The sequence below is a fragment of the Sciurus carolinensis genome, chromosome 18 (genome assembly GCF_902686445.1).
Source record: "Sciurus carolinensis chromosome 18, mSciCar1.2, whole genome shotgun sequence".
NCBI lineage: Eukaryota > Metazoa > Chordata > Mammalia > Rodentia > Sciuridae > Sciurus > Sciurus carolinensis.
The window spans coordinates 728717-750082 of NC_062230.1; the positions used below are offsets into that span (position 1 = coordinate 728717).

General features: G+C 46.0%; 2 protein-coding genes across 5 annotated transcripts in view; one reads left to right on the forward strand and one right to left on the reverse strand.

The window, feature by feature from the left end:
* Positions 1 to 899: 899 nt before the first annotated feature.
* Sbds (SBDS ribosome maturation factor) lies at positions 900 to 5545 on the reverse strand. The gene is made up of 5 exons (XM_047534420.1): positions 5242 to 5545; positions 4959 to 5088; positions 3843 to 4043; positions 2262 to 2426; positions 900 to 1687 (listed from the first exon to the last, which is right to left on the reverse strand). Exons 1-5 carry the CDS (start codon positions 5367 to 5369, stop codon positions 1559 to 1561), a joined length of 753 nt encoding a protein of 250 aa, XP_047390376.1. The 5' UTR covers positions 5370 to 5545; the 3' UTR covers positions 900 to 1558.
* A 777-nt stretch (positions 5546 to 6322) lies between these two features.
* Positions 6323 to 21366, forward strand: part of LOC124970805 (S-adenosyl-L-methionine-dependent tRNA 4-demethylwyosine synthase TYW1-like) — a 149782-nt gene continuing 134738 nt past the window's right edge. For all 4 annotated transcript variants that reach the window (XM_047534411.1, XM_047534413.1, XM_047534414.1 and 1 more), the window contains exons 1-6: positions 6323 to 6483; positions 6869 to 6996; positions 8374 to 8511; positions 13294 to 13395; positions 15971 to 16165; positions 17532 to 17801. In XM_047534411.1, coding sequence (XP_047390367.1) covers positions 6480 to 6483; positions 6869 to 6996; positions 8374 to 8511; positions 13294 to 13395; positions 15971 to 16165; positions 17532 to 17801 — 837 coding nt within the window. In that variant the 5' untranslated portion in view covers positions 6323 to 6479. The remainder of the gene's footprint in view (positions 6484 to 6868; positions 6997 to 8373; positions 8512 to 13293; positions 13396 to 15970; positions 16166 to 17531; positions 17802 to 21366) is intronic.

The window sequence follows — 21366 nt, forward strand, 5'->3', positions numbered from 1 at the left end:
TTGCTTAATTTGTAACAATTTATTTACCTAGCTATAATATCCTTTAACTTTTTATTTCAAAGTAAAATCCCAACTGCAGTGATAATTCCTTTTTAAAATACTATTTTAGGACTGGGGATGTTGTTCAGCAGTAGAGTGCTTGCTCAATAAAATTACTGAGGTCCCCAAAATCACTGTGTCTCTGAAAAATCAGGCAGTTATCACTCAAGTTTTACACAATAATTTCTATAGATAAATTTCATTAAGAAATACTTTATTGTTGTAACTCAGGGTGATGTATGCCTCAAATCTTTCTATAATCTGCAGGGTTTTTTTGGTGGGGGGTATCAGGGATTGAACTCAGGGGTACTCCACCACCGAGCCACATCCCCAGCCCTATTTTGTATTTTATTTAGAGACTGGGTCTGACTGAGTTGCTTATTAGCACCTCGCTTTTGCTGAGGCTGGCTCTGAACTTGTGACCCTCCTGCCTCAGCCTCCTGAGCTGCTGGGATTAGAGGTGTGTGCCTGTGTTCCTGGTTGAATGGGACACTCCTGACAACCTGTACTGGCAGGGAACTGCGTGCTTATAACACCAATCAGGACCTGTTCAAACCAAGAGCTCTTTGTTTTCAACTAAAATAAAAACTGCTATCAACAAAATACATCTGGTTGTTTATTTTCAGTGAATCTTTAACTTATACTCTATCATGCATCTTTTTTGACAAATATTTTTAAAAACTTGCACCTTATTCATTTATCGGTTTAAATACTATAAAACAATTTAATTCAATTACATCCCCCAAATTAACTAAGGTTTATCGGGTATTTGTCAGAATAGGCCTGTTCGCACCAGCTTATTTAATTCTCCTGACAACTTCCAACCCTAGTGTAGACAGAGAAAAAGAGTTAGCCAGCTGTCTAGAAACACAAGCCAGTTTAATAAAAATAACAGTAGTTTTATTGATCACATATAATTTTAGCTGTATTAATATATATTATAACTTTAAGAATTAGAAATAAATGACTTTCACCAGGAATCACCCACGTCACGGCGGCATGTTCATGACAATCACTTAGTCCTGCAGTCATCACACACCTATTTTCAGATAATCAGGAAGTCGTCATCTAAGCTTCACCGACACGATAGTTATCCCTATGGACTGTATTACGTAGAAACAAAACAGTTTTCTTTTCCAGTAAATACTCTTTTGTCATAAAGACATATTCCCCAAATAATCTTACTTATTTGATATACAAAACTTAACTTTTTGGCCACAAGCGTTGTCTCAAGCAGCTTTCATTTTGGAAAGCTATAAAGGTGTGAGACAGCAGCAAAATGACCCTCTGGACTTTAGGTACTTTGAGTTTTCATTTTTGTTTAGAACACCAATTTAAAATTAAAACAAAATCATCCCCACATTATATTCATGTAGGAAGTCTTTTCATGTACACATTAACACAAGACGAAAACGTCAAATTGAGCACTTTTTTTTGGGCAAATCACAGAAATAAAACAGTGCCATCAGAAACAAAAACATTTGCTTTAGTGTTTTCTAGCTGAAGAGACTGACGAATGTCATTCAAATTTCTCATCTCCTTCTTCCACATCTTTCAAACTGAGTACTTCCAAAGAACCTTTGCCTTTTGTTTCCTTTTTTATTAGCTCATCAATTTCTCGGAAGCAGCCAGGGTCAATCAGGCACACCTGAAACATTTAACACAGCTGTTTACCACATGCAGATAAGCAACAGGACAGAGTAAACTCACTTTAATTTCCTTGAGGACAAACACTGCTCTCCAGTCTCTCTCTCACTGCAGTTCTGTGCGCAATGGACAAGCCACAGGGAGGGCAGCAGACGGGGTCTACTTCCATCTCCACCCTGTCCTGTGGTTAGGGCTGGGGATATGGCTAGTGATATGCAAGGCCCTAGGTTCAATCCTCAGCAACACACACACACAACCCTACAATGTTTTGTGGTAAACAAGGTTGACCAACTTTTTGTCTCATTTCTCTTTGCCCCATAAGAGAAGATTCACTGTAAAACATGTTTTTCTCATCTAAAATGAACATGATGAACATAATTTTAATTTTGAACAATTTAACTAAAAAATAAAAAACCTTAACTATGCTTATCCATATGAATTTCTACTTAGACCTTGATATGTTAATTCTGTTTATGATACTTCTGGAAATGTGTAAATGTCTACTACACACTTATGCCTAGAAAATAAACTATGTTGGTACCATGAAACAAGGACCAAGAATATCCAAATCTCACAATTTCTAGCTGCTGGCTGTAGTCTTCGCTCTCAATAACTTTGATCAGCGGTTTGAGCTTGTCCTTCAGCTTCTTCCCTTCGTTCACCGGAAGAATAAACCGAAGCCGCATGTGGGCACGTTCGATCTTCATTTTCTCCTTCAGCTGCTTTATCACTTCCAAAGCCTGTCAAGACAGTGTCATTTCCTTACTTTTGCTGTGGCACCACTCCTTCAGTATGCAACCAAGGCAGCTCGGAATGAGGGCAGTAGGCAGTGGTCTCTTGGCTATGATAGGAAGAACTAACTACAGAAAAGAGAAAAAGAAAAATTGGACTTTATCAAAATAAAAAAATTCTGCCTCAAAAAACACTATCTAGAAATGGAAAAACAAAAAACAAAACCCACAAAATGGGAGAAAATATTTCTAATCCTATATCTGATAAAATACTAGTATCCAGGATGACTAAAGATCTCTTTTGTCAATAGATGACGACCAATAAAGAAATAAGCAAGGAAGCTGAATAAATATGTCTCTCAAAAAGTGAAAACATCAATAAGCACATGAAACATGTTCCAACATTCAGATACTAGGAAAATCAAACCCTTAAGGCGGCACCAGGATGGCCCCAAGAGAAGGTGACAACAGCAAACACGACCGAGGAGGGGGATGTCAGAGCCCCCTGACATGGTGGTGAACTGGGTAGCCAAAACGTGCTGGCAGTTCCTTAAAAGGTTAACCCTGGTTACCAGAAGACCCGACAATTTCACTCTGAGGTACAGAGAAATACAAATACGTATGTCCACACAAAAAAAACTTGTAATAAATTCCATGGCTGCAGTCTTCATGATACCCCAAAGTGAAAACAACCCAATGTCTGCCAACCGATGATAAACAAACTCTGATATTCCTATATAATGGGGTATTGTTCAGCCATAAAAGAATGAAGTTCGGATCCCTCCTACAACACTGAAAAACCTTGGAAAAGCCACACAGTGCATGATTCCATTTATTTGAAATGTTCAGAACAGGTAAGTCCAGAGAGAGAAAGTCGACTGGTGGTCAGTGGCTTGTGGGGCATGGGAGATAGGGAATGACAGCTACATGACCCAGACTTTTTCTTGGGGGATGACAAAAATGGTCTCAAATAGGGCAGCAAGGAAGGTGCTAAAGCTCCATAAATTACCACTCAACCGTACAATCTATAAAGGGTGACTTGTATGGTATATGTATTATATATAAACATAAAAGTCTAAGTTAAAAATGACCTTCAAAAATCCAACTTTTGTCTTTAAAGGTATGATTTGGACAGGAAGATAGGAATCCTGTGTATATTTGAGTTTAGTTAAACAAATTACCTGTTGTATAACCCAATCCCTGTCCCTTCCACCCCACAAAACCTACTGGGTGACTTCCACACAGCCCCTTTGTTTTAACCATCCCTTTAAGGAACACTTATACCCATGGATATAAGTCTTGAAATTAAAAAACGCTCACGTGGGGCTGAGGGTGTAACTGAGTAGTGGAGCACTTGCTTACCATGCACTAGGTCCTGGATTCACCCCCCAGCACTACAAAAAGAAAACGCAACCCCCTCCTCACCTGCTGTTTTGTACTTTTGTTGGGTTTGACGGAATAGTGGATGTCCTTCATGGCTCTCTCAATAAGGATAACAGTGTACGGTCTCTTTGTTTCTGGGTTGACACATTTGTCTGCCACAATGGTTGCGATATCCCTAAACATCTGCTCCAGCTGTGTGTGCCTTTCTTTATCAGACACCTGAACCTCTCCTTTAGTCAAAATCTAAAAACAAAACAAGTTTAAGAAAGCAAGCCAGGCATGGGTGCATACATGTAATCCCAGCCATGTAGGAAAGCTGAGGCAAGAAGATTCCAAGCTTCAGGGGCACTTTAGTGGGACAATACCTCAAGAAAAAGGAGGTGGGGAGGTGAACAGGAATTGCTCAGAGGTAGGCAGAGAGCCTGCCTAGCATGCACAAGGCCCTGGTCCAATACCTCGTACTGGGAAGAGGGGGAAAAAAGTAGATGATATCTTGCTCTACTACACACTATTTGTTAATTGACCACAAAACTTAATAACAGACTGAATTTCATCTTCTCCAGTTCACTGATATTCAGATATTGATTTGAGATTTGCCTAAACATACACTGGATTTCATGGTGTGTTCCAAAAATCTCACTGATTTAAGACAGGGCAGAGGAAGAGGAAAGGGCAATCTCAGCAAAGAAAGTTGATTTTCAGGCATACCACAATTGAAAAAATACATAACTGGGCAAAATGAGGGAATTATTACAATATTTAATTTTTGGAAGTTCTGGCAAAAAGCATTTCCATTCTGTATTATTAAAAATGATGTGCTGGGCGTAGTGGCGCACACCTGTAATCCCAGGAAGGTGGGAAGCTGAGGCAGGAGGATCTTGAGTTTAAGGCAAGCCTGGGCAACTTAGTGAGACCCTGTCTCAAAATAAAAGGGAGCGGGTGTGCTGGTGCACCTGTAATCCTGGTGACTTGGGAGGCTGAGGAAGGAGGACCACAAGTTCTGGGTCGGCCTCAGCAACCTGGCAAGACCCTGTCTCAGAATCAAAAAGAGCCGCGGGTGGCAGCTCAGTGGTGGAGCCCCTGGGCTCAATGCCCGGTACTCTTGTGCGCGCTGACGCCCGCCGGGGGCCGGCGGCGAGCTAGCCCGGGCGGGCCTACCTGCTTGCAGATCTCCGTCTGGTCGTCCGTCCCGAACGCACTGATGAGGTCCTCCTTCTTGGCGACCTGGCCTTTGGAAACGTTCACGAACACCGAGTGCGTCTGCAGGACCTCATCGAGGTCCTTCTCCCTGGGGAGGGAAGGCGAGCACCACGTGAGCACGCTCGCCCCGGGAAGCCCATCTCCCCGCGAGAAGGCGAGGCCGCCCGGGGCTCGGCACGGGGCGTCTGCGCGCCTCCCAGGGCGGCCCGCCCGGCCCGCCGCGCCCGCCGCGCTCACTCACACGCCGCTGCGCCAGCCCACCACCTTGTTCTTGTAGCAGGCGATCTCGAAGCGCTTGCCCGCGCGCTTCATGCGGACCACCGCCACATTGGTCAGGCGGATCTGGTTGGTGGGGGTGAAGATGGACATGGCGGACGCTCACGGATCGCGGTCGGGAACCAGGGCTGCCCTCGCGGCCACCGGCACCCAGCTCCAACGACCCTAGGCGCGCGCGACCGTAACGACCGCCCAGAGTGCGCCGCCGGGCCAGGCCTGCCTGCGACCGCCTCTGAACACCCCGCAGGCCCACTGCGCAAGCGTCCGGCGAGGCGCGTCGGGTGGGGACGCGAGCTACTACGCCTGCGCGCTGCGACTTTTTACGACTTGCTTTACGTCCGCGAGTGAGATTTGTTCGGCTAGTGGCTTAAGTTTAGTGACCGGGTGGAAATGCAGCACTGTGGTTGCATAGTTCCGCGGAGTTCAGGGGTCACGCCCACTTTAACTTATTCAGGATTTTTTTTGGTGCTGGGTGTCGAACCCAGGGCCTTGCACATGCTAGGCAAGCCCTCCACCACTTAAGTACACTCCCAGCCTAAAGGAAAAAAAAAAATAGAGGAAAAATTAAAAAAGCAATGGACTCTTGTCCTCCTTATTTCAACAAATTGGGACACTTCGCCTGCTTGTTTTATTTCCTTCCTCACTTTTTTGTTCAAGTATTTTAAAGCAAATCATCCTATGATTCTAGCCTTAGTTAAGTATATATACTTTAACAGTACGTCCAACGACATTAACCAAGACGCTCCGAATCTCCTAACAGGTACGCACTGGGACCCAAACGTCAACACACTGCATGTAGCGTAGCCTCCAGTCTTTTTTATACTCTTCCCTCGGTTCTCCCCCCGCCCTCTTCCACCAAACTTAGTCGCCTAGTGTTTTGATTGGTGCTTCTCCGGGGCCCGCCCCTTCTTCCTGAGCCAATCCGAGCAGGAACAGGAGAGCTTGCCTGGGCCCTATGGCCGGGAGCGCTGGGCGGTGCTTCCCCTGGGCCCGCCCCCTTCCCATCTGAGCCAATCCGGGCAGGGTCCGGTGCGGCCGGAGTCCTCTCCAGCGCCGCGGGGTGCTGTGGGCCCGCCTCTTTCTCTCCTCCGCTGCCCCGCGTGTCTGTGAGCGACAGGGCTCCTCTGCACGCCGCGAGCTCGGGCCTTCGCCGCCGCTGAGGACCAGCTGTCCCCGGGCCTGAGGGTCTGGGCGACGAGGAGAATGGGTGAGGCCGGGCGCGGCGAGGCGCGGGGAGGCGGGCGGACCTCCGGGCAGGCAGCCGCGTCTTGCCCTCGAGGGCCGTCGGCTGCCGCGGCGCCCGACCCGCTTCTGCCCTTGGAGGCCGCCGGTGAGACCCGGGCACCGTGCTTCCGAGGCGGATAGGCAGGGCCCCGCCGCCCGGTTCGCGGGACCCGAGTGCCGGCCTGTCGGGGTCTCGTCCGGCCTAGGCCTCGGGCGCTCCCCGCTCCCCCTGCGCGCGGCGCGGCCCTGGGGACCGGTCGCGGGCGTCGTGTCACCTCGGGCCTCCACGGGCCTCCTGGTGAACGTGCGGGCTGGGCGGGCTCCTCCTGCAGCTTTAAACAGAACCGCGCGTGTCGCTCTCCATGCAGACGCTCCTCCCGACGCCTGGGACCCCGCCTCCGCTCTGCTGTCGCTGTGGACCTGCAGGTTCTACCTGTACCTGGGCTTTGCTGTCGGCCTCGGCGTGTGGATCTGCGTCCAGGTGCTCAGCAGGCAGGTGAGTGGGGCGGGCCGTGGCCCGGTGGTGCAGCGCTTGCCGGGCACGGTGAGGCCCCGGGTCCCAGGCTCCGCGCCACTGAGAACAGTAAGTCTGCTTGCGGCCAAAACAGTGGGAAAAAAGGCAAGCAGAGCCGCTTTTCTTTTCCTGTCCTTTTAATGCGGTATGTTGGCGTCAGGTTTTACAGAGAATTTAGAGTGCAGATTTTCTAAGCCTTTCAGAAAAATACAGAAAAGCTAAAAGGAGTTTTCAATCGCATTCGCGTTTGGTCTCTAGTGTTTTCCTTTTTTTGGGTTGTTTTCTGTGCTGGCGATTGAATCCTGGGCCCAGTTGTGCAGGCTAGCCAAGTGGTCTGTCACAGACCTCCTGGTCTCTTATTATTTTCTATCCTTAATTTTTTAAAAAATTTTCTAATATTTTAAAATTTTTTTCTCTAGGTTTTTAGAGTATGTTATTGTCTTATTATGTAATTAGAGCAAATTTTTATTTGTTTTTGGGCATTGGGACTTGAACCTAGAGGCACTTGACGACTGAGCTGCATTCCTATTCCTTTTTATTTTTATTCTGAGACTGGATCTCACTAAATTGCTGAAGCTTCTCTTGCCTCAGCTACCCTCTACCCCCAGTCACTGGAATTACAGGCGTATGCCACCAGACCCAGCTACAGGAGATTTTAGTAATGAAAATTTCTGGTAAAAATTCTTTTATAAGAAAAACAAATCTTAAGCAGCAGTAGTGCTCTCCATCCCACTAGTTAAGGATCACACACACAAAAAAAGCTTCTACTGTTATTCCACTAAAACATATTGCAGATGAAAGTAGGCACAGTTGGCCTTCAATGTCTCTGGGTTCTATAGGATTAACTCAACTGTAGATTGAAAATACTTGGGGAACAGACTTTGTTCCTTGTCTTGTTCCCTAAACAAAACAGTGTAACTGCTAATCATACAACATTTATGTTGTATTGGGTATTAAAAGTAATCTAAAGATGACTTAGAGTATATGGGAGTATGTGCTTGGTTACATGCAAGTACTAACCCATTTTGTGTAAGGGCCTTGAACATCCTTGGATTGTGGTATTGGTGGGGGCTTCTGCAACCAAATCCCCTCAGATATTGGATACCAAGGAATGACTTTGTAGTTTTGAAACCCCAACGTAACTTTTCCCTGGAGAGAATGGAAATCATTAGTCTTAAAAAATGTGGGTCTCGTCTTTAAAGGACTTAGGTACACTAAGAGGTTAATACTTGAGGGGTGCAACCAAAAAGATTAAGAGAAAAGAATAAAGTGGGTTAGTATCTGTGTTAATCTTCATCCATATCGAAGTTGGGAAAAGATTGAAACTTGATGGATTTTGTGCATTTGTTTACTTTCAAGGTCAAGAAGTCACAGGAGAGATCTATTCCAAAAGCAACTCAGGATCTTATGACAAATGGTTATACCACCCTTCCAAAGAAGCAAATCTTTGTATCTGGAGTGAAGATTTTCTATGGTTCCCAGACTGGTACAGCAAAGGTGAGAACTTTATATGATGCTTTTCCTTTGATTTCTTGACATTTAAAGAAAAATTCTGACATGTATTCTTTGGCATTCGGCTGAGTAAGTCTCCTATCTTCAGTCACCTCCCCCTGTATTTCCATCATACATTTTTCCTTTCTGATGGCTTGGGTGGGTGGGTTCATCTCTTGCATTCAGTTAAAGCTGATTGATAGTGTCTGGTGGTCACAGTCATGAAGGGTCTTTGTTCTGAAGTTTGCTTCTGCCTCAGCACAATGTAGAGAGTTCCAGTTCCTGACTGATGTGTGGGTCCAGAACTAGGGTATAGTAAAAAGGGGGTGACAGCAGTAGCGAGCAGTGTGGGCCCGACTGTCACAGTTCACACATCTGTTCAATTGTGTCTTGGTTTCTGATAACATCAGATGTTGAAGATGGACATGGAAATACATGTGTACCACATACACAAAGCTGGGAGTCGCTTCACATTTTCTTATTGTGTTTAAATGACACCTGCTTCTTCATTATGATGGTTGCAGCTATTAAGTGCTTTCTAGGAAAAGATGCTAGCCAGGCATGGTGGTGTGCTCCTGTAAGCCCAGCTGTGCGAGGCTGAGGCAGGAGGATTGTGAGTTCAAAGCCAGCCTCAGCAATTTTGGGAGGCCCTAAGCAACTCAGGGAGACTTTGTCTCTAAATAAAATATTTTAAAAAAGGGGCTGGGGATGTGGCTCAGTGGTTGAGTACCCCTGGGTTCAATCCCTAGTATCCAAAAAAAAAAAAAAAAAAAAATTCTCTCTAAGGGCTGGAATGAAAAAGAATTATAAAAAAAAATCAAGGACACCTTTTTGTATGCTACTGAAGAGTTTCCACTGCCCTCTTGTAGATGTCACTCAGAATGATACGTCTTAGGTTATCAGCACCTTGTGGTCTTTTACTCTAGGACAGCCTCAGGCAGCACAGGTGGGAACCCTGAGGAAAGGCAAAAAGGCATACCAGAAGCGGAAATAGAGTCCTTTCCATGTTACGCATGAAAGATCTTGTTCAGAGCCTCTTTCTGTGTGTGTCTAAATTAAAAAAAAAAAAAAACAAATGAATCCTTGCAGATGGTAACAAATCCAGGCACAAAGGAAGTTCAGAATGAAAAGTATCCTCCAGAGAGCATCCACCCCACTGACCCAGAACTTTTTTAGCTGTTTATTTTTAATTCCTCTGAAGATTGTTAACTTACAACCTGCTTATGTGGAGTTTCTTGATGTATCAACAGTGGAAAAACGTTTTGGACCCTTATACTAGTTATTCACACAATCCTCAGATGTCAGTGACTGGGATGGGTCAGGCGGCCATCGTCCACCTAAAGCTGTGCCCTCTGAGCATTTCTTTGTTCTGCTTTCACATATTTAACTGAGTATGTAATACTATTCAAAACTTCTTCCTCACAACCTTGACATATGGCTATGTTATCTTCCAGTGGGGGGTGTTGTTGGTGAGAAGATGAATGTCCATATTTCTTTGTAGATTACTTTTTTTGTTGTTCATTTCTGGAAATTTTTAGGATCATTTCTTTGTCTTTGATGTTTGGAAATTTTTGGAAAGAATAGGTTGCATCTTTTCTCAGCCATTTTTGTTGTGAATACTCTTTGATTTGAAGACTGTGTGCATTAATTCTGCCAAATTTCTAGGGGTAATTTCTTTCTCTTCCACTTTCTGTCTTTCTTTCTGGGACTCCTGTTGGCCAGAAGTTGGACCTTTGCTTGGTCTTATGTCTCAAGTAGTCTCTCATACTTTTTGTAACCTTTTCATCCTGGGTTCTTGGATTTCCATTCCAAATCTTTTCTGAATGTTTTATTTCCTCTATCTTGTGTTTAGTTACAAAAACATTTTTTAATTCGATTTTTATAATATCTTGCTCAAAATTGCAGACAATCTTGAATCCTCTTTCTGATCCTGACACAAAATTTTAAATTTTGAGACAGGGACTTGCTAAGTTGCTGAGGCTAGCTTGATCTTGTGATCTTCCTGCCTCGGCCTCCTGAGCCACTGGGATTACAGGTGTGCTTCATTGCCCTGGCTCTCTGGTTTCTTTACTCTGTGTTGTGAGCTGTTCAGTTAGTCTGCAGCGCACATGTGCTCATTGTGCTCTGGAGACTCCCTGCTGCTGAGTAATTCTCAGGGTTTATTTCACTTGCCATATTAGCTACAGGACCAGTTCTTAGTAATTAAAAACCTTTCTTTAAGTAGCTTTTAGTGTGTTGTGCTTTGTTTTTATTTCCATTTACATTACTAAGGTTAGTCTTCCTTCCTATCATTTGCTGACCCCTCACCCTATTTATTTATTTGTTTATTTCAGCTCTGGAGAGCAAACCCAGGGCCTTGTGAGTGCCTGGCGAGCACTTCATCACTAAGCTACATTCTCAGCCTGCTTTATCTTCTTGACTCTACAGAGTCTCAGAATGTAGTCCTTGAGACTGTGTTGATTTGTGCTCACTTTACTCCACATAGGGTCTTATTTTTGCAGGCTTTAAATTCTACTTACTAGGTTATGGGTTAGCAAGTGTTTTCTATAAAGAGTCAGATATTTTATTTCACTTATAATTTTGGGTTTTTCCAACTGTATGGTCTTTGTTGCAACTACTCAACTTGCTGATGTAGTGTGGAAGCAGCTGTACACATGGAGATAAATAGGTGTGGCTTCATCTTCATGTGGATGTCTAGCAAGCATCTCAGAATCAAGATGCTCAGATTTCCTGACTCTTGCCCAAATCTATTCTACTTGTGAATTTACCATTTCAGTAGATGGCAGCTTCATCTTTCCAGTTTTGTAGTCTATGAAAACCTTTGACTTCACTTTTTCTCTTAGAGCCCACATTATTTAATCTGTCGGCAAGTCCTGTTTTGTCTATTTTTAGAGTTGATCCGGATTCTGAATACGTCTCCCCACCTGAATTTGTGCCTCAGTGGACCAGGGCGCTGTTCCTTTGTGACCATACCCTGTCCTGTCCCCAGTGGCCTCCTTGATTCAGTGCTGTTCACCCTCCCTTGACTCCTGTGTACTCTCCACTCCATTGTTGCAGTGACACTCTGAAAACCTTAAGTAGAGTCATGTTACCCTTCTGCTTAAAGGCCTGCAGTGACCCCCTTGCTCACTTAGATTAAGTGGCAGTGTCCTCTCAGTGGCCAAGGGGGCTCTTCTGTTGGTGTAACTGCCCATGAACTCTGACCGTGCCTCCTGGGCCTCGCTTCTCCAGCCTTTCTAATCTCTTGGCAGGCTTGCCTCTCCCTTTCCATCTTTGCACTCACTTATCCTGCTGCTGGGGATGACCTCCTGGCTTGCCCCTCTACCTCTCTCTTAACTTGCTCTTTGAGGCCACTTGCAGTGTTTGAGACCACAGATCCTTGCTCTTCTCCCAGACCAGTATCTATTGCTGATGCTAAGTAACAGGAGTTATTAAATCACACAGGGTTAAGGACTTTGTTCACAACTTTGTCCCCACTGGAGACCCCAGGCCCAAGTCTCATCTATAAATTTGGGGTTTCATACAATCCCTTTTCAGGAGGAACTTGAGTAGTTCTTAAGGTAGAACTGTTTATGATACTGAAATTGCTTGACTTAACCTTTTACCCGTTTATTATAAAGAATACAACTTGGGAACAGCCCTGTGGAGGAAAGGCAGGGGTGGGCTTGCCTCCTCCCAGCACACGCCTCAGTGTGTTTTACAACCTGGGAGCCCCCCATGCTGTGCTGCAGGGTCTTCCTGCAGGTTTCACTAGCTAGGCATAGTAGAGTCAGTCACTGGCCACTGGTGATCAGACTCGGCTTCAGCAGCTGAAGGGGTGGGGGTGCTGAGTTTAATCCCTACTCAAGTGGTTGGTGTTTTTGGCTACCAGCACCCATCCTGCAACCACCTGAGGTCCTCAGTAAGCCATCTCATTAGCATACACTGGACTGGGTGACAAAACCAAATACTTATTTTTCAATATTCTCTTTGTCCTGACCCTCTTATAAAAATGCCAGCTCTCTTGCTGGCTCCAGTCCCATACTTTCTCCCCTCATCTGGGTATTCTTTCCTCCATGGTGCTGCTCATCACCATCTGGTCTGCTCCTTTCTCATTTCTAGTTTGTTCTATTATATTTGTTTATTTCTCATTTCTAGTTGTTTAGAGCACAGGCTGCTTGAGGTCCAGGACCATGTCTGTGTAGGTCACTGTTGTGTAATTTTGCCCAGAACCAGAATTGGCATAGTAGTGCTGGTAAATGAGTCAGTTTTAGCTGACGGTTCTGGCAGGCAGGGAGTCAGGTACTGGACTACCAGGTAGGGAGGAGGAGGAGATTTTCCTGGGGTGCCAGAGTCTGGGAGCAACTTTAGCTTCCCCACCTTGGTTTTTCTGCTTGGGGAAGAGCTGGCAAGGGTTTTGCCTGGGGTGGGGGTCGCTGTCGCCTCAGCTCCTGGACCTCACGGGGCTGTCCCTTCCTGGTTCTCTGCTGCCTCTGTCCTCCCGCTCCCACTTCCGTGTTGCGGTCCGCGGTTCTGTGGGGCCTGGAGTCCCTCAGGGCTCTCTTCGTTAACCTGCTTCTGCTTGTTTTCCCTCCTCCGCACACATCATGTCTCATTCTGGTGCGCGGAGCAGCTGGAACGTGGTGCCACCCTGGGGGTGGCCTCCAGGAGGGCACCTGAGAGAGCGGGCACGCCAGGCTGTGTGTGCCATGGCAGGTTCAGTCTCAGCAGGGCCTTCACAGGGAACACCAGGTCTGGAGTTTGCTTGTTTGGTTCATGGATTATTTTATTTTATTTTTTTCTTAATAGGGATTTGCAACGGTTCTTGCCAAAGCAGTGACTTCCCTGGATCTGCCTGTGGCAGTTATTAATCTGAAAGACTATGATCCAGATGATCATCTGGCAGAAGAGGTTGGTAGTCATCTTATTTTTTCTTCAATAAAAACTCTAAATTTAATTGGCCTCTTGACATCTGGGATAAATAGAATCTTCAGAGTAAATTTGATTTGTTTCATGTTAGGGGATTTCAGCCAGTTAAATTTTCAGCATGAATCAAGCCCTGATTGTGTAGTGTAGGATGTGATTCTGCCCTGGTGTGGGGCCTGTTTCTCTTTGGTTGGATGCTCCCGGGCCAAGGTAGGGGTGGGAGAGCTTGACGTTCCCTCCTTCCATTGTATTTTTTTTTTTTTTTTCTTTTTAATATTTTTCAGCTGTCAGTGGATTTTTGTTCTTATTTATTTATATGCAGTGCTAAGAATCAAATGCAGTGCCTCACACATTCGAGGCAAGAGTTATACCACTGAGCTACAATCACAGCCCTTTTATTTTTATAGCCCTTTTTATTTTTTAACATTTAAATTTTTTTAGTTGTAAATGGACACATACCTTTATTTTATTTATTTCTTTTTATGTGGTGCTGAGGATTGAATCCAGTGCCTCACATGTGCTAGACAAGTGCTCTACCACTAAGCTACAACCCCAGCCCCTCCTCCCCTTGTATTTCTTTTTTTAATATTTTCTAGTTGCCAATGGATCTTTTATTTTATTTATATATTTATTTATTTATATGTGGTGCTGAGGATTGAACCCAGGGCCTCACATATGCCAGGTAAGTGCTCTACCACTGACCTACAACTCCAGCCCCTTCCCTTGTAATTTGAAAGACTTTTTTTTTTTTTTTTTTTGATACCAGGGATTAAACCCAGGGGCACTCAACCACTGAGCCACGTGTCCTCTGCCCTTTTTTCTATTTTATTTAGAGACAGGCTCTTACTGAGTTGCTTAGAGCCTCACAAAGTTGCTGAGACTGGCTTTGAACTCGAGATCATCCTCCTGCCTCAGCCTCCCGAGCTGCTGGGATTACAGGTGTGGCCACCTTGCCCAGCCTTCCCTTGTATTTTGAATCTCCTCCTCAAAGGAGGGCTGTTTTTGATAGTGGTGTGCCATGTGCAGGTCCTGGGTAGGTGGACTAGATCAGTCAAGAGCAGAAGGGTGTGGGCTCTGGAGGGGCAGCAGTCTCTAACTGGGTGCCCTCAGTGCATTAGTGGGCATCAGTGAGGGTTTAATTGCTTTACCTGTAACACTTCTCTCCTCCCACCCTGCACTCAAGCCCAGTGAGGAGACTGCTTTACAGCAGTGGTCTCAGAGTGTGGTCGCCACAGTAGCAGTGCCAGCATCTCCTGCACACTTGGTAGAGATGCAGATTCCCAGGTCCTAGCCCCGCCCCACCAGTTCCATCCTGGGTGTGGGCCTGTTTTTAACAAGTGCTTCGGGTGATTCTGATTCTGCTAGTGTTAAGCACTTAGATTGGAGACAGACTTACTCAAAGCTAGTGTCTTTAGTGTCCCATGCAGCTTCCATCAAGGCACAGACAGTATGGAAACATGAGTGTGCTTCCATTGAGAGTTTATTAAAAAGCCTGGCATGGAACTGCTGCTCCTGCTACCCGCTAGGCTGAGGTGGGAGGATCACTTGAGCCCATGGGTCCTGGCAGGCCTGGGCAACACAGTGAGACCTTGTCTCCAAAACCAGAACAAACACAACAAAAGTAAAAAGCCCCACAAGACAGATTTGGCCCATGGGCTACAGTTGGCCAGCCCTTTACTGGATAAATGTCTGGTTGTTACTCTGTCCATCTGCTCCACAATGAAACATATTGAGGTGGAGATGAACTTGGATATACTATAAATCATTTGTGGAAACTTACTAGCCAACTTTGGTTCCTAATTGTGCATTAGAGCATGTAACCAGTGTGTGACCTCATGGCTGGAAACTCTGAAGAGACAGGCAGTTGAGGTGTTGGGCTAGCAGGGCTGGGAGGCTCCTTTCTTTCCCTTTGTAGATGATGGGACCAAGTGTGGAGTTGCTTTACATTTTAAAGTTGTTTTTTTGCCAGATGTGGTGGTGCAGGCCCATAATCCCAGGGACTCAGGAGGCTGAGGCAGGAGGATTGTAAGTTTGAGGCCAGCCTCAGACAGGCCCTAAGCAACTTAGCGAGACCCTGTCTCAAAATTAAAACAAACAACAAAAAATTGTGTTTTAGATGCTGTGGACAGAACCCAGGTTGTGTGGAGCCTGGGCTCTGCCTCTGTGCGACACCTCCAGCTCCTTACTTTTAATTTTTATTGCATTACTTTTTCGAGTAATTTCTAGGAGACCTTTCTGTGTTTTCTTCCCTGACTGACTGGGATTTTGTTTCCAGTGTGACAAAATAAAGGTGATTGGAATTTATAGTGTAGAAACTGGAATGGAGTCTGTGGAGAAGAGCCAGGAGAGGTGTTGCAGGAGCCAGGCTGGTGTGCTTCCCTGTGCAGGGGTCCTTTGGAGAATAAGCAGTGTGTATGAGCGTGCTCCTGTCCTTAGAGATAGTGTACAGGAGTGCCAGCCTTTAGCAAAGGGTCTTCTTCACTGAAACGTTTGTATCGTGAATGTTTTCTTGGATGATTTTTACCTTGAACGTCCTTCTGAAACTTTCTGTCTTGGTCAGGTCACTAGTTCAAGTGTCTGTGCCTTCCTGGTTGCCACGTATACTGATGGCCGGCCAACCGAGGGTGCAGAGTGGTTCTGCAAATGGTTAGAAGAGGCATCCAGTGACTTTCGATTTGGCAGAACTTACCTGAAGGGTATGAGATATGCTGTGTTTGGCCTGGGAAATTCTGCCTACCCAAGCCACTTCAACAAGGTGGGTCTGTGTTAAAGTACAGGTGTAAATTCTCTTTCCATTAAAACAGCACAACTCTTACATATGTATGTGAACATGAAATAATCTACAGACTTTGCTACTTCACAGTAAATTTCTTATGTTATTCTTTGTGGTGGCACTAGCCCCCCACCCCCACCCCAAACTTGATGTATAGAGGGTTGTCCATAATTGTTTTGTCAAATAAAGCGTACCTCACACCATCTGGTGTCTAGGGTAGACTCATGTCAATCAGTCTGAGCTTCCTGTTCCCTGGAGACCGTGTAGACAGAAAAATCATTGAGTCTTTGGACTTTCTCATCACCTTTGTTACCCAAGCTAACTCTTAAAACAGGTAAATTCAGTTTTAACTCATTAATTTTTTTTTTTTTTTTTTGGGGTGCTGGGGATCGAACCCAGGGCCTTGTGCTTGCAAGGCAAGCACTCTACCAACTGAGTTATCTCCCCAGCCCCTAACTCATTAATTTTTAAAGGAAAATAGAGAATAAACATTCACTGCCCTTTATGTAGTAAAATATTACATATTTTTGTTTTCTCATGTCTTTTTTTGAAATGAAATTAACTTGGTTCCTTTTCATTTGCATCCTGCTGATTGTACTTAAAAAAATCAAGCCACAGAGCCTCTCGACTCTTGAGGTTCTGCAAGGTCGCCAGAGCTCCCGCCTCTGCCTCAGGGGCCCTGCCTGGCTTTTCCTGTGTCAGGTGGGATGTGTGGTGCTAGGGGCTGAACTTGCTTTGATCTGTTTTTTTTTTAGTTGTTGTGTTACAGTGTAGATTTTCCCTGTTTTCAAAGACATTAGACTAAGAATGAGTAAATGCATGTGTGTAAATATTTCATGTAGCACCTTGCCACTTGGGAAGCTCTCGAGGTTTGCACTCTTGGCTGTGCTTCCTGCTGACCCTGTGCCTCAGCTTAACTGCTTAATTGCTTCATATCAAAGGGAAGTGAATTTGAGTATTTGAAATCATGAGTCTTGCCAAATTGATTACCTTGCCAAATCAATTACTAACTGGGCTTTGGCCCCACAGGTTTTGTTATGTTTTGGGAACTAATTTGTTTTGCTGATGAGTATTTCCTTCTGACCAGGACTTACAGTGGCAGTTTTTAACTTCTTTTTTGTTATTAGCACTTTGTCCACTGAAATCATTTGTTTGTTCAGAGCTCATGCAGAGAGTTAGAATATGACGTGAGTGCGGCCTCTCTGGGTCGAGAGTGGACTTGGAGGGCCTGCCGCTCCCTCTTCCGCAGCAGCAGCCCTGTGAGCGCCACACGCCCTGGGCTCTGAGGCAGTCTGAAGGCCTTCGGCCTTCATCATGCTGTTTGGCCCATCTCTCTCTTTTCTTGCAGGTTGGGAAGAATGTTGACAAGTGGCTCTGGATGCTTGGTGCTCGCCGTGTGCTGGCCCGAGGGGACGGGGATTGCGATGTGGTCAGAAGCAAGCATGGCAGCATCGAAGCCGACTTCAGAGCCTGGAAGACCAGATTTGTCTGCCGGCTGCAGGCTCTTCTGAGAGGAGAGAAGTCCTGTGGTGGCAAGTGCGAATCCAAGCAGCACAGCTCTGAGGACGTGGAGCCAGCGCCTCACCCTGGGGCCGCCTTGCGTCACGGGGACACCAAGGTACGTTGCCACACATTGCCTGCTGCTTCCCTCCACCTCTGGAGATGCGAACATCACCTCTGCCCCGGAAACCAGTTCGTTGGCTTCGGGTTCAGTGGATGATCTCAGACTCCCATGCTGCTGTTTAGCACATTGGGTTGGCTCTTTCCTGTCCCTCCCGTCATCACTGCATTGCTAGGAAATGGAGGCTCAGAGAGTCAGATTGTCCCAGCCGTCTTACTCCTCAGATCATATCCTGTGACATAAACGATTCCATTGTCACTTAAACGGAGATCTCAAGTCACGCTGACTCACTGTTTCTTCCCTCACACTCCGAAGGTTTCGTTCATCATTCTCAGAATGCACAGTCCCTCTGACACTGGTGTCTGCAGGCCGTGTCCCTGCTGTCCTCTCCACAGCTGCTGCTTTTGGCCCCCTGGTCACTTGTACATCCAGAAGCAACTCAAGACCTTGACCTGTGTTTTGTTGCCCCTGTTGTTCTTGACTGAGTGGTGGCGCGAGTGGCCCCGCTCCCTGGCTTGCAGCCTTCACACCTCCATGGCCAGTTCTGCCGCTGGCCTTGGTTTCTCCTTGGCCAACTCTGAACCCACCTCACTCTGGGCCCCATTTGCTCTCAGCCTTTTTCGCTGGAGAGTGGAAACGCCTCGGTTCGCTCCCCACTCACCTGGCGTAGACCTGGTGCTCTGGTGAGCACCTTCGCTGGCCTCGCCCTGACTCCTTCTAACAGTTGGCCGCCCACAAGCCAGGTTGGAACCTCCGTGGCCTTTCCGAGCCCTGCAGATCATGGCCAGAGGCTCAGCTCTGCACCCGCAGCCTCCCTCCCCTCCTGGTGGGTCCCCTTCTCACCCTCCTAGAGGTCCTCACCCCTTTCCCCCACCCCTCCTCCAGGTCTCTTGTGAGACCCTGAGAGGGGAGCTCGGGCGTGCCCTGCCCCCATCTTTGCCATCTTCCCTGGTTCAGAGACCAGCGTCTGGGCCCAGTGGTGGGGTCAGGGAGTGGGTTCCTTTGTGCATTGTGTCTCTCTTCCCTGCATCATCATCTCTCTCTGCTAAGTTTTGCCCATAAGCAAACAAACACTCTGGAATCATTTGTGTTTAAGCAATGGAAAAAGCAATAAAGAGCAAAATCTTGTTTATTACACATCTTCAGTCACTGATCCATTTTTCTGCTTTTTTTTCCAGCTAGTCTTTTTGCTTCAATTTGCTTTTCCTTCCTCCAGTGAACTCTTAACATTAAAACAAAAATCTTTTTTTTTTTTAATATTTTTGTTTCAGTTGTGGGTGGACACAATGTCTCTATTTTATTTTTATGTGGTGCTGAGGATGGAATCCAGGGCCGCCTGCATGCTAGGTGAGCGCTCTACCACTGAGACACAACCCCCACCCAAAAACAAAAACCTTTTTATTGAAGTAGAATTCATGTAACGTAAAATTAACCCTTTTAAAGAACACAGTCTAATGATATGTGGTGTGTTCACAGTCTTGGATGACTACTACTTGCAACTGGTTCCAGAACTTTTTCAGCATCGTAAAGAAAATCCCTGGGCTGGGGATATGGCTCAGTTGGTAGAGTGCCTGCCTCACATGCACAAGGCCCTGGGTTCAATCCCCAGCACTGCAAAAAAAAAAAAAAAAAAAAAAGAAAATCCCTTGCCCTTAAGATAGTCGCCTCCCCTCTCCTGCAGTGTGGCCACCCCATCTGCTTTCTTTTCCTGTGGCTTTGTATAAATGTGTCATGCAGTGCGTGCCCCTTTGTGTCTTCCCAGGATCTCCTGGGTCAGTGTCCTGGTGTCTCCTTCCTCTTGTGGCCAGTAGTCCAGAGTGCCGCCTCTTGCTGGCCCTCCATCTGCTGGTCGTTGGCTCGACTCTGCCTTCTGACTGGTGACCCTCGCTGCCGTGAGCGTTCATCCGCACGTCTTCAGTTCTCTTGGTGCATGCACGGGAGGAGCGCAGCGGGCATGTGCTGCCTGCCGCAGGCCGGGTGGGCCTGCGCACCAGGCTGTCCTTCCTTGCCGCACGGGAGGGCTCCAGTGTCCAGGCCTCCCCGCTGGTTCTCCACTTTCACCTGCTGTCCCCCACTTGCTGTGGTTTTGGCTGGCATTACCCTCGTGACTTAGGATGTCGAGCTTTTTCCACGTGCTTGTTGTCACTGCTGTGACTTCCTTTGAGAAATGTATACTCAAGTCTTGACCCTCTTTTTAATCGGGTCATTTGTCTTTTTGTTGTTGAGTTTTGTGAGAGTCTTGATTTTATCTGGGAAGTTTCACCTCTCAGATTTGCAGACACTTTCTCCCATTTGATAGGCTTTCTTTCTTGAGGTTAGCTGTTCATTCATGTTTTTGTTGGTGCCTTGAAGTTGTCCTTAGTGGTGGGGTGTTGTGCCGTGTCTGTACACGCACATGGCGTTTTGCTCAGTCTCCTTTGCCAGGCCTTTTCTTTCCCTCCCTCCTCCCTCTCTGGTCCACCTGCTGTGCTCTGCTGACCTTGCCAGGTATTCTTTTCTCTCTCTCTCCTCCTCCTCCTCCTCCTTTTTATTTTATTTTTTTAGGTGTTGGGTCCTAACCCAGGTCCTTTTGCCTGCTAGGCAAGTGCTCTGACTGAGTCACATCCCGGCTCTCTCTTCACTTTTCTGAGCTTGTTCTTTGATGTGCAAAACTTCTACATTCCTATGAGGTTCATTTTATCTGTTTATTATGTTTTGTGGTTGTGTGTGTGTGTGTGTGTGTGTGTGTAAACCTTTTGCTAAGTCCAAGGTAGTGAAGATTCACCCTCTGTTTTCTTCAAATGTTTTTGCAGTATTAGCAGTTAAATGTTTAGGATGTGAGGTAAGCGTCCAAATTTGGTCTTTTGCATGTGCTAGCCAGATGTCCCAGTACCATTTGTTGAGAGGACTTCTTTCTCCATGGAGTGGACTTGGCACCCTTGTCAGATGTCACTTGGTCGTGGGTTTGTGTATTTCTGAACATTTTATGCTACTCCATTGATCTGTGTGCATTGCTTATGTAGGTGTCCCACTGTGTTGATAACTGCTGTGTAGTGCGCTTTGAAACTGGGAACTGTGAATCGGGCAGCATTGTTCTTGGAGGCTGTTTGGAGCTCCTTGAAATTGCATATGAATTCAAAGGTCAACTTAATCCAGTTCTGCAAAACACATTGTTAGGATTTTTTTTTTCCCCCACATAAGGGAGTTTATTAAGCAAACAGTGTCTCCCTGCAGGTAAGAGAGAAAATGAGAGGAAAAGAGAAAGGAAAGAGAAAGGGTGCGTGCAAGAAAGAGTGTGAAAGTGAGGAGGAGAAAGAAAGTGAGTCAGGGGGAGAGAAAGCAAGCCATTGTTAGGATTTTGATAGGGTGATTGAGTCGAATTTGAATTTGTATTGGGTAGCATTGTCATCTTGGTAATCCGTCTCTCAGTCTGTGAACACAATGTGTCTTCCATTTATTTAGGTGGTCTTTAACTTCTTTCAACAGTGTTTTGAATTTTCAGTGTGTAAGCCTTTCACCTTCTTGGTGAATTTTTTCCCCTAAGTATCTTATCTCTTTCAGTGCTATTGAATTCCATCTGTAT